Source organism: Lissotriton helveticus, chromosome 10, assembly GCF_964261635.1.
Source record: "Lissotriton helveticus chromosome 10, aLisHel1.1, whole genome shotgun sequence".
NCBI lineage: Eukaryota > Metazoa > Chordata > Amphibia > Caudata > Salamandridae > Lissotriton > Lissotriton helveticus.
Genome location: NC_136071.1, coordinates 16583726 through 16597267, shown reverse-complemented (window position 1 = coordinate 16597267; position 13542 = coordinate 16583726). Strand labels below are relative to the sequence as shown.

The 13542-nt window shown below is 43.0% G+C and overlaps 1 protein-coding gene across 1 annotated transcript in view; it reads right to left on the bottom strand.

Annotated features, from left to right (window-relative positions):
- Positions 1 to 1977: 1977 nt before the first annotated feature.
- Positions 1978 to 13542, bottom strand: part of ATP2B3 (ATPase plasma membrane Ca2+ transporting 3) — a 633319-nt gene continuing 621754 nt past the window's right edge. The window contains exon 23 of the mRNA XM_078664571.1: positions 1978 to 3165. Within this exon, the coding sequence (XP_078520697.1) occupies positions 2845 to 3165 (321 nt within the window). The 3' untranslated portion in view covers positions 1978 to 2844. The remainder of the gene's footprint in view (positions 3166 to 13542) is intronic.

The window sequence follows — 13542 nt, the reverse complement described above, 5'->3', positions numbered from 1 at the left end:
ATTTTTAGCTTAGAGGCGTCTACCTTTGTCGAAGAAGATTTTATCCCCGTCAATCAGACAGAGATACAGTCACTGTGTCTCCGTCTCAGATTTGTCCTTTCCTCAGGATATGACAATTTAGTTTTCAATGTGTTTGTGCTAGTTTAGGATCTCTGCAGTTTATCTTGTAAGCTTTTGATAATACTACAAATAATCCTTATGGCAACTTGCTAGTAGATTTGAAAACAACCTCTCCAGAATACCATCACAGCCCTTGTAAGTGCTGGAAAAGTGGTGTGTTTTATTAAAAAGCTTAGTAAAAATTGCAAATTCCTGCTGTATCACAGGACACAGTCCAGGAGATTCAGAGGTTCATTATTGGACACACAGCCTTATTCCAGTCATCTAAGAGTAAATTAATGGAGTGAGCCCAAAACATGTACCTGTTACTCTGCTTGTTAATGCAGTTGGTGGACCCTACTCTTGACGTGTGTGTGCGATGATAGAAAAAAACTGGGACAACGCCGGAACTCTGAAATTAAAGCAAAGGAATAGTTCCGAATGGAGAAGGTTCAGCCGCATTTGTATCGAGGGAATTGTGAGATATGGGTGGTAGCTGAGGTACTATTCTTTATACCGTTCACCCCACTTAAACTCTATTCTTCCTTTAGATATTTGGAAGGGGGAATCTGCATAAGCCTATTGCATCTAAATGTATGGATCAAAAAGCCATGTTTTTAGGGCTTTCCTACATAAATGATGATTTGATTCAGTTATCAGTGGAAGATGGAGTTTATTAAAAAATGTGGGTCTGAGAACACTAGAAGCTATTTAGCTCAATTAAATTTGTGAATCGCTAAAATATTTTGAGAAGCTGAACAGTTTAAGCACCGACTAGTACCTAAAAAAATTAATTTGTGCAAACACAGTGGTTGATTTATATAGACAATTGTGTATTGTGGAGAGTGTTGTAAAATAACTTTCTGCATTGTAGTCAGCCAGATGAGATCTGATTTTACCTAAAATTGGCTCACATTTCCACTTCCAGAAAGTTAACCTATGAGTAGCATTTCATTCTATTGAGCAGCTGCATTTATTTTTTATCAAAAAACCCAAGTGAATCGCATTAGTGGTCAGTGCAGGAATATTGACCTCTGTCATTTTATGGAGCAGTCAAGTGAAACGAAACGTTACCTAAACGTTGGTTGTACAGTGTTTTTCTTTGGGTCCTTTACTGCCTCCATTTTGCTTAAGGTATCCGTTTCATTGACGTTTAGGAGAAAGAGAATCAATTCATGCAAATTCTCAATTTTCTTTTTTTAGCAGAGCAGCGAAGAAATGGATAGCTGTTGTTCGATTGAATACTCTGTCAAAGCCGTTGATTCCCATTGGGGATGTCACCCTATCTCTGGGGAGAACGCCAGGAGACCAGGCAGTGTACTGGAGGAGTCTAATGGATGATATTTATAGACTGGAAATTGGCAGCCATTGAAGCGCTCTCCTGCCAGAACCCTCAACACAGAGCTGTGTAATCCCAGATGGAGCCCGGCTTCCAGCGCACATACACGATACAGCAGCAGCTGAGGCTGGACCTTGGAGGCACAGAAGGAGCACCAGGCAGATTTCATCTGTCATTCACTTACCTGCTGCCACACCTCAAGCACTGGCTTTGTCTCAAATCCTGTGGCTGTTACCAAGAGGATCATTTTGTTACCTGCTATCTGTCACAAAGATCTTCCCAATCATGATTCCCTTCCCCTTGGGGACTGGTTGGAACCTTCAGAGAAATGACCACAAACTCAAGTTTTAGAATATCATTTATTTGTATCCCAAGCGCACACTTTCATCTTCTCAATTGCAGCTTTCATGGTGTATCTCCCCACCGCCCACCCCTTCTCTCGTGAGAACCTGGCCCACCCTCCCAGGATCCCCCAACTCGGATGCAGGATGGGAATGGGGAATGTATGGGCACGCCTAAAATTAGTTTCTGCGAAACTCTCTGTGACTGCAAGAGACGAAGGTTGAAGGGTTTGATGGGCAGTGGTGGCTGCGGTGAGATTCCCCTGATAAATACCGCCTACAACATGAACTGGATTAAGAAAGTAAAGAGTAAAGCCGGGGGGTACGGGTATTGTTTGGCATGCCGACAATAAAAGTTTAGTCCCTATTCTTATTTCTTGAATTTGTTTTCTTTTATATATATATTTATATATATCTATATATATTTATTTATAATATATATGCGTAGTTTCATTTTTTTTGTGAGGGAGAATTGTTTTTTACAGTTTTATTTTTCTCCGCTTTTTCTTTTTGTCCTTTGTTTTGGTGCAAACGCAGTGAAAGTGGGCAAACGTCATCTCCCTCCGGTTCGCCGCTCAGTAGAAGAGAAATAAAAAGGCGAATTTTTTTTACAGTTATCATCCTTGGCTTTTGAGCGTTCCCAAAACAAACGGATCCTTTTTTTGTGTGTGTAAATGTGTGTTTTGTTGTAGTAACGCAATGTTCCCCTTCTCACTGTCTTTCAACGCAACATCGCTCAGAGTCCAGACCCCTCGTAGGGCATTCCAATTTACTTTTTGCTTCCTCCTCTGTTTGATTCTTGACACAGTGAGAATAACCATTGGCAAGCAGATATCAACAAGGTGTAGGGTGCCCCCTTCTTGTTCCTGTTGTTCTTTGCCCCCCCCAGCTATCTGTCCTGCTGAGACAGCGTCTCAGTCACCTCTGGTTGGCCAGCACATCATAACGTTTGTGTTCTGTTATTGTTGGTGGTTGCTTGTTGATGCTTTGTTCTTATGTACCGTATACGTTTCCTGATGGAGCGGATTAGTTTGAATGTATGGTGCCGGTCAAGCTTGTCAACTTTCAGAGTGAAGTCTCCACACTGTGTAGCGGGCTCCCCTGGCTGGAAGAGGTAGCCGATCTGCTGGCGTCGGTGGTTAGGTAGATCCCACTGTCAATGGCATTGTTGTTCTTGTTGGGTGAGGGGGGCGGGCTGGGCCGCAGGAGTTTGCCGGGGCCCTCCTCGCTGTCCTCCGCGTCAGTGTCGTCGATAAGGGGTATGTTATGAATGTAGTCGTTGATCAGGAACTCGGGGGTCGCCATAAAGTTGTGAATGGAGGTCTTGGAGTCCGGCTTCTCCAGGCCCTCGTACAGGGAACTACGGAATGCTTTCACCACCCGGATCTATGTGGAGGGAAAAGAGGGTTGTGGGGATGGAGGGAGAGGAGGAAGGAATTTTGTGTGTAAGAACAGATTGTATAGAACAGGGGAAGACAGAACAAAGAGAAAAAGAAAGAGAAATATATGAGAACACGTTTCAGATGTTAGGCAGTAAGCTTCTCCTTCCACATCCAAGGTATTTTTGGGTTGCTTATAACTGTTCATCCATTAAAGGCAGAGGCATTAATGGAGCGGGTAGACATGTATGGCTTGAAAAGATTGTAAGCGGCAACGCTTCCATCGGATGAAGATGATTGGTTAAATAGTGGTTTGTGGAAATAGCAAACTGGAGTCTAATACAGCTTCCCCAATTCGATTCTGTGATTGTAGCAATATCATCTTATCTCCCTCTGCCTCAACTACCTCATCTCCATTTTTGAGGACGCCCAGCAGGCTGATCACTGTTAATAGATGCCATATTAAAAGGTAAACTGGACCTAAATGTACTTAGAGACAGGACAAAGCACCAGCCTTTCCTCAACGCAAAGAAACAAGAATATGAGAACCCTGCTATAAAGCATTTTTACAGCTACCTGTGGAGTGTAGAATAAAGTTAAAAATAGTATGCAGTAAGTGTTTGCACTTTTTGAGCTGAACCTCACGCACCAGGTGGAAATGGACTCCTCAAGATGCCACAAGCAAGAACATCGAGCCTAGGCACACCTTCACAATCCACGCTTGACGTTCAGGCAGAACAAGTGTGGAGCAATGGCCCTAAAAGTGCAGAGCGCCTTGACTCTAGAAAAACACTTGTGGGCTCCTTTAGGGTGCTACGATCCAATTATGTTATTTAGGAAACGCCGCAATTTTGCTTGGTACCTTCAACAGCCAATAAAGGCTAGCATTTGTTTTGGTCACACTTGGCCTCCCCGGGGGACTCAGGAGGCCTTTATTCTATGTTCAAAGTGCTAAATTCCCACTATAATTACCTATCCAAGCCAGCTGTATCTATTAGCCCAACCTGGACACAAAACCTTGGTGCTATACAACAGCAGCACACAAGTACGTGTCCGCTGTGCTTTGGCTGCATACCTACTGCATCATCAGACAACGCTTTATATATGAGTATTCGTCAAGCCTCCTTCACTCCAAAACGTGTGCTGGGGATACTGAACTGACGACGTGAATTTAGGCGCAAATGTTCTCACGTTCATTGTATAGTTACAGAACTGCTGTACTGCATGTATTGGACATGCATGGTCCCCTGTCTCTAACCAGAATCAAACATATGCCCTAAGCTTTGGTAAGTTCATAGTAATTACTTTTAGTTGAAGTTCATTAGGCCTGATTACCCACTTGAGATAAATCTTTGGGTAAGGATTACATAACAAACACATCTGGTAACCCAGATCAAGTAGTTGCTGAAGAGGAAGACGATGAAGGAATGAACCCGCCCATACATTGTCATGAGTCTTTTGGTCCAAGAAGAAAAATCGAATTGTTTGGAAGGTTTCAGCAATTGCAGTTTACTGAAAAGCCAAAAGGGCCTTCAGCAGGTCCAGTACCTGGGACTATTTTCCATTTTTTTTACATTTCCTCTGTGCCTCTGCAATTGGATGAACAGTTATGGAATACCCCTTTGCATCAAAGTAGTGCAGCGCTGTGAAGCTGCAATACAAAGCACTATAGTATTGGTAAAAAGAGACAGTGAAAGAAATTCAAGTAATGAGTCAAAAGCAAAAAGAAGGAAGAAAGGAAAAACCATTAAGATTACATAAAAAAGCAGAAGTAATGCTGGTGTTATATTTGGCAACATAAAAATAAAGAAAGACTCAAAAATATCCAGCTCTGGAAGGAATTATTAATTCAGCTTTAGGTAGAGACAGCAAGCAAAGAGAAGGAAAGAGATGGCTGGTGGAATAGGGGGATGTCAACAACTCAGGCTGTTGGTAAATATTCATAGTGTGGTGGTCAGAGGTAGGTGAGAACATACAAAAAACAAGCATGTGTTTTCTCATTGTGACAGCATATTTAAAATAGGGCCGCGTTTAAAAAAGGCCTCTTTCCATTTCCCTCCTGAATTGTAAATATGTAGATGCATGTGTGGGTGGGTGGGTGGGCCCCCTTCTGTGGGGAGGAAGTGGTGGGAAGAAAAATGGGTTAGTAGTTGTCTCTTGGAGTATGAGACCCCTATCCTAGTTTCTGAACTTCACAAACGGGTGTGATCTTCACAAATCAATAAATGTACCTGTGCCTTGGTTCCCTCATCTGTAAAGACTGGAACACTTACTTTGTTTTACCCTTGGAATTAGCATATAAGAAAATTGAAGTTTATTGTGACATGACTTGGAAGATTGTAGCATTGATTTTGCCTGTGGTTGGGTGTTTGTAGTGCGTTTTACATCAGACAATTGCAGGAAGCCTTCACTTTTTCCTGTTAGTAGGACTTGTTCGGATTTGCTCCCTTTTAAGGGCATCAGTAGTTAACAGCCTTGATCAATTCTTTTTAGGAATCCTGTGCCGCAGACTCCCACACGTGGTACCAAATCCGTTGGGATGCCCAGTCGCGTTCTGAACTGAAAAACAATATAAAAGTACAAAAAAACCTTTAATTGTCATGAAATTTGTTAATCTGTGGACTTGGCAGCAGTGACAGGACATCTCCATCTGAGGAGCTTCATCTCTTGTTTGTGGTCACCTTTGAGAACTTTACAACAGTGACAAGGCATCCTCCACCCTCTGACGAGCGGGAGCGCTTATATGCAGTAATTTGTGAGAAGACCTTTATCGCAGTGACCGGGCACACAACTCCCCAAGCCCTTGCAACCCAGTCCGGTGCATCTCTTCTGGTGGCCATGTTTGATAAATATGGAGCCTTCGAAGTTTTGTGGCCATCGTTTTCAGAGTTCAGGGACCAGCTTGTTATCCTCCGCGGTGTCCCATGCATTGACATTGGTGATTGCAACCCCTCTGGATGCGCATCAATGGAAGGAACTGACTCACGTACACAAGTCAACCACATGTGGAATCAACTCACTGCGTTGTCCTCTAGAGGGACCATCAGCGGGAGATGAAAACTGGCCTGTCCAGGCTCACTCTGACTTCTGAGGTTGGTCAACTTTGGGAGACAGTAAACAGCGAGTTATCTTCTTAATCCTCTCCAGATTGTTGTGAGGCCTACAGAGTCATTGCCAGGATTTCCTTTGGCGCTCAACGAGACACCGTAGTTCACAGTCTATAGAACGCTGCCTAGGAGCTTCATGCCTTCTCTCTCTCTCTCTCCCCTGCAGAGGGTAGGGGAACATCAGAACCCTTTTAATATTCTTCTCTGCAGTTAGTATTGTTATAGTATCTTGGTTTGAAAGCACATAAATCAGGAATGCAGTCCTATTCCAGAAACTATACTAAATACCGCTGCCTGTAAAGTACTCGGCAAAGTACCTGGAGAGATCAAGGGAAATGACCTCCAAGTGTTATGTCCGATTCTCTCGTTCATAGTAAAGACAGGCGACGACCCATGGAAGGTTAGTGTTGCGGAACCAGGCATGACAATTGACTGGAAGAACACACAAGACTTAGACAGATGCTGCCTATGATATGTGCTTAACTTTAAGATTATAAGTGCAGGGGCCCAAAGATTCTTTAGAAGCACCCAGCCGGTACCCCCAATGGCCGGACTAGCCAAATGCCAAGGCTTAGTCTTGATTCCACCTCATGCCTCTTTCTTCCACCACCCTACCTCCTGTCTCTTCCACTCTTGCACATTCCTATCCCTACTTTGGCCCTCTTTTCCCATCTTTGTCTTCGTCCTTTCTCTGTCTTGCTCTGGATCACAGTCTTATGATGAATTTTTTTTCCAAAAATGAGTGCCACTGTCTGCAACAGTCACAAATTAAGCTCTACCACAGTCTCTAAGGAACCACGGAATTCCATCTCTGTTCGCGATTCAAATATCGTCTCTGCGTATGCAGTCTTTGCAGGTTTGTTTCAAATTTTGTTTACACCAGTAGACACCAATAATATAGTGTCAAAGAGTAAATAAATGTACGTTCTTAGAGTCATTTGAATAGGTTTTTCTTTTAAATTGACATTTTCACATCCCTATGTGTACAAAGGAGGAGCCATTGAATTATAATCCATTCAGATGAACTCAAAATATATGAAGTTGCACCTAGAAGGAATTACCGATAGCGAGCGATAACGTAGCATCCTTATAACTTTCAGGTTTCATGATTTGTAGTAGGTACCTATAGGCCAGATTGGGTGAATTTGATTGGTCATTACCTCTGTCTCTTCTTTATTCGCATTGGCTGTTCGTAATCCAAGGCCAGGCCCTACATGCAGCCATAGTGTCAAATGTGTGTAGCAGTAAAACTAATATAAACAATGCAGGAGGAAGGTGGGAAGAGGTTGCCCCAATCCCTGATGGGAAAAGGGAAAAGAAATGCAGGGAAATTATTGTACATATTATTCAAAAAGCAACACATGCCATGTGCACCATGCACCCAATATGATTGCAAAATGGCGACTGCCGCAGCAAACTTAAGAATCATCGCAGTATAAAAACTGTAAACATAATGCAAAAAGAAGCGCAAACTTTCGGCAAAGCTGGATGGAGACGTTGACATGCTACACATAAATTGAACAGGAAAGTGAGGGAACAAAAACACATCCCTCCTCTTCCCTCTACCCCTTTTTTTAACCCACTTTCCAAGATGCAACACCAATTTTGCCTTTTGCGTGTGATTTATATGAAATAAAGAGCATGAGATCCACGCACATGGCCTGGAGGAGAAAGCCTTGGGTTTGTTTCATGCATGGAAGCCACAGTAAACATTCGAGTATTAAGGCCTGCTGTCGCTGACATATGGGAAAGGCAGGCGTTGGTCGCGCTCTGAGTAAGGGATGCAGTACATGCCAGGATCTTAGTGCATACATGCCTGGATGAGGAAATGAGGGTGGCAAAGGGGGTTAGGCAGGAAGGTTTGAGAGAAGCAAGAAGGTCTTACAAACACACAGATGCACACGCGGCCACACGCGGCCACACGTACACTCAACAGTCAACCACTCCCAAGGTCCTTCCAAAATAACAGAGCCAGCCTGCTTCAAGATGGCCGAAACGTCTACGTTCCTCATTCTGGCTGCTTTTGGTTGTCCTCATTTGAATGTCTTTTCAATATAGTGCAGGAAAAGCCCATTAGCGTGCTTTCAAAACCAAAAGGTTTCAGGATATAATTTTAAATTATTTTGCGCATGTTCTAATTACCATGCAGCTGAGCTGTTTAAATTTGAGTTACTTAAGGCAGAAATTAGTTAAGCCGTAGAGTTCGTAATATCTAAGGCAGGATATTGGTTGTGATGTCAACTTGTTTGTGATGTCACAGATTGTAAATGAGTGGTGACATCATTAGCGGTAAATTGTGTGTGATATCCGACTGGTAATAAGCTGTCATGTACTAAGCAGAGGATTATTTCTAATGTCACAGGCAGTAGGTTGTGTGTGAATTCATAGGTAGGGTGCCATTACTGATGCAAATAAACGTTATTTCAATCTCACAGAGGAGGTGTCGTATATTGATTTGTCTGTGAAATTATAAAAAGTTCTTTGTAATAACACAAAGAGGGAATTGTATGGTATTCCTATGGGAATCGCATGCATTTTCAGGAGCAATCTATCCGTCACCAAAGTCACCTCCCCCTCCCTCACCTCCTGTGAACTCTTCTGCCTCGATATCTCCAGTGAGGGCAAACCAGTATGTGCTCTACACCTCATCTATCACCCGCCGGGGGATAACCTCATCTTCTCTCAACAACTCATGGACACTATTACTTCCAACGCCGGTCGGCAGATCACTCAAATCTACCTGGGTGACTTTAATCTCCACTGGAACGATCAGAAAGACACAGTGGTGAATAGTCTTAAATCTTTCCTTAATGCGCTTGACCTCACCCAAATATGCAACAGCCCAACACATGATAAAGGTGCGATACTCGATCTTATCATCGCCAAAGAGGACTCTACCCAACTGGGGTCAATCCGACCCTGTGATTGGTCAGATCACCACATCATCTCCTTCTTTATCAATGAAAAAATCAAACCCTCTCCGGCACAACCCACCAAATGCAAGATCTGGAAAAGGGACATGAAGAATCTCAACCCTAACTCCCTACCTCCCCACACCTACAGGCTCCTCCTTCCCCCTGCTGGCGTCTCTGATGTTCAAACATTGACCGACCTCTACCTCAACTCCATGACCTCTATAATCAACGAAGCCGCCCCACTGCAACTAAAGAGAGTCTCCACCAAGAGTTCGAACCCCTGGTATGACGGCAGACTCAACGAAGACAGGAGAGCTATGCGATCGGCAGAGCGCACTTGGAGAACTGACCCCTCATCACTACATCGCAAAAAGCTTAAGAACAAGAGAAATGCCTACTTTAGGAAAATCAAGCGTGCGAAATCTGACTTCTTTCGCCTCCAGCTTGACCAAGCGAAAAACCGACCAAGAAAATTGTTCGAACTAGTCAAAAGTCAAACAAAGCCGCAACCCTTACAATCAAACAACCCAACAAGCGGTATCCCACGCAGTGAAGACTTTTCCGCCTTCTTCAAGCTAAAGACCGACAACATAAGAAATGATCTCCTCAATGATGTAAGCCAACACCCTGTGCACATCAGAATGTCTAACGCTCAGCCAAAAAACAGCGCATCGTGGGCTTCCTTTGACATCTACTCAGAAGATGCAATACTCAAACTGCTCGGTACCCTGAAGCCCTCTAATCACCTCACAGACCCCCTGCCTGCTAACGCGGTAAAAGACTTCACCACCATGCTTCTCCCACTCTGGACTAAAATCATTAACAGCTCCCTTCAACAAGGTCTCATCCCTGACTCACTCAAGGTGGGGCAAGTCACGCCCATACTCAAGAAACCCACAGCTGACCCGTCTGACCTAAACAATTACCGTCCCATCACAAACATCCCCACCTTGGCCAAACTGCTGGAAAAATGTGTACAACTTCAACTAACAAAACACATTGACAAGTTTGATCTCCTCAACCCCCATCAATCAGGCTTCCGAGCGAAACACAGCACGGAAACGGCCATGACTCACATAATTGATGACGCCCTCCAAATCCTTGATCGCAATGATTCATGCCTCCTCATCCTCCTCGACCTTTCATCAGCTTTTGACACGGTCAAACATGAGAACCTCCTTGAGCTGCTAAACACTAGAATGGGTTTATCCGGGACTGTTCTCAAATGGTTCACTTCCTTCCTACATAACCGGTCTCAGAAGTTCAAGATCAACAATGTGTTGTCCTCGCATGTGCCAGTCGACCTAGGCGTTCCACAAGGATCCTCCCTTTCACCCACACTGTTCAACCTCATCATGGAACCACTTGCCTCCTTGCTCCAAGCATCCAATGTATACTTCCATATGTATGCCGATGACACTCAACTCTACCTAAAGGTACAATCCCCGGATGATATCAAACTCCTGAACCACACTCTCATAAAGACCCAATCGTGGTTGGCCGACAACCACCACAAACTAAATGCTCTGAAAACTGAGTTCCTTCTGATAGCACCCCCTGCGAAATCTACCACCACCCAACTCTGGCTCAACCACTTAACAGCACTCAATGTCCGGCGCACCATCGTGGACTCTGCGAAATCCTTAGGTATCACACTTGACGCAAAGCTCAACATGCAACAACACATTAGCAAAGCAACGAAAGGAGCTAATTTACAAATCAACACATTGAGAAAGTTGAAACCCTTCCTCCCAGCCAAAGACTTCCAAAATGCAGTACAAGCCCTCGTCATCCCCCGCATAGACTATGGAATTGTGACCCTCAGTGGTCTCCCTCTAGCAACAACTGCACCCCTAAGAGCCTCCTTGAACGCTGCCGCGAGACTCATTACTGGCTCAAGAAAACACTCTCATATAACCCCTGACTTGAAATCTCTGAAATGGCTGCCCTTTGAAGCCAGAATACATCTGAAAATTGCTGTGATGACACACGCGGCTGTACACCACAATGCACCTAACTACCTCACTGCAAAGCTAACTATATCAGGAGGGTCGAGATCCAATAGAAGTACAAAAAATCTACTCTTGAAACCTCGCAGATTCCGGAAGGAAAAAACATACAAACGCTCCTTCTCAGGAATGGCGCCGAGGATCTGGAACGCACTCCCTCCCGAAACCAGGCTTATCTCCTCCACGGCCTTCTTTAAGAAAGAGGTGAAAGCCATCCTCATGGCTAAGTTCACCTGAACTTTAATGTCTGTTCCTCAGAGACTTTTGCGCCGCTTGGGTATTACTGGTTTCATGTTTGTCTAACGTCAAATAATGTCATATTTTGCATGATCTAGATTTGTTTATTCCTCTTGTTTGCCACAATGACATGATGGCTAGTCGATCCTTGTATGCTACTCACTAAATATCTATTTAGACTATTCATGTTAGCCTACTGTATATCGAGGCCCCTTCCCCTTGCTCCCTGTAACTTTTAGATGCTGGCATAAGCCATCCCTTTAGCATTAGTTCTCCTGATTTTTATCGTAGTTGTATGAAAGACTCAGTATCGTCTTTTATTTTCGCTTATCTGATTGTTTACTGACATTCTATTAGAACATGACTGCTATCCGATCATGCTACTGAAGTTTACATTGCACCCAATATTGTGTCGCGTCACCCTCATGCTATCGTCACCCCCTGTTTCTGTGAAGCGCTCTGATATCTGTAAAGATCTTGTTCGCGCTATATAAAACTCTGAATAAATAAAAATAAATAAATAAATTCCTGAATATTAACTTCCAATTATTGTGGTACCAGAATATTGTGATAGAAATATCAAGACTGTGAGTTTATATAGGTAAGTATGGATTTACTTTACCTAACTCTACATATAAATACATTGGCAATAGATAGATATCTTCAAAGTATGTAGATGTGGAGTTGAGTGCACAAAATCTATTCTTACCTATATGCACTTACTTTCTAAATATTTATGTCCTCAATATATTTTTAACACAATAATCTGGTTGCACAATATGTTTGCTGTCGATGTTGCAAGATATATCCAATTGTACATGATATCACTGAGAATTATTTGTATTTTTATAAGGACAGAATTGTTTATTATGTCATGCAAGGGGACTTGTGTGATGTAGATAGTGAAGGGCTTGTAATGTCATAGGTAAATAAATGTTTTTGAAGTCATAGATTGAAATGCATGTGATGTCATAACCAGGGAATTGTTTGCTTTGACACAGAGAAGGGATTATTTGCCATATATAGTACGCGACTGGTGATGTAAAAAACTGTGCTTTTGTGTGATGTTGTAGCCTGTAGCCTTTTGGTGCCAAATTGAATTGTTTATAATGTCATAGGCTGGGAAGGATTTGTGATGCCATAAACAGTTAATTGTGTGAGCTGTCACAAAGCAGGAATCTATTGCAACTGGGAAACATATCTCAAGTTTTAGGCAGGTGTAGGAAGTCTACCTTTCTTTACTCGTATATATTTGCTGGCATTAGAACTGTGTGCATTTTCCTATATGGTATATGTAACTTACCTATGAATCCCTAGTATATGGTACAGGGTTTACCCTGCACCTAAAAGACGAATGTAGCACCTCTTACGCCATCTACTACACCACCAGTGCAAACGTGGCTTCAGGCCTACAATTTTAGCCTGATTGTAGCAGTGTACAAATTACAATTCAACTTGTCAAAGTAAACCATTTTGACAGTTCAAAACCTTCCTTTTAAATATTAATTAGTCACCCCAATGTAGGCATTGTAGTCCACAAGGCATGGTGCATGGTGTTTAAAAGTACAACATGTTGAAATGTGACATGTCCATGCAGTGATTAGCAGCCAAAAGCAATGTTCACTTTTGAGGACTCTGTCCTATGTAGAACATCAGATTGAAATAATAAGACTTGGTCCCAAACTAATGTTTAGTTCTTGAGCCACCATCTGGTTTTTCCTACTCTGGCGACATTCGAGCGTCCTGCTCTCATTTGTGTCCACCTTCTACTTTCGTTCTCCCAGTTTTCTAACCAAAACATTTCAAATCTGTTTTTGCAACATGGGACCTTACTAGTTTTGCCCGCGTTTGCCCTTGTTCCCCTCCCTTTTTCTTTATTTGCACTTTACTTCTGAGCACCAGACCCTGTTCTTTTTTGATTCATCTGCCCTTTGTCTACAGTCTCTCCTCTCGATTACACGCTCAGGGTACGCCTTCATCAGTGAGACACAAAAGGCAAACTAGGCTATCCAAATTACCTTTTGGGCTCCCTTGGTTCACTTGTTCATTCACTGATCTGGAATGCCGTTTTACTAGCATTGCTTTGTACTTTGTATTCCTCCATACATATCTGGTG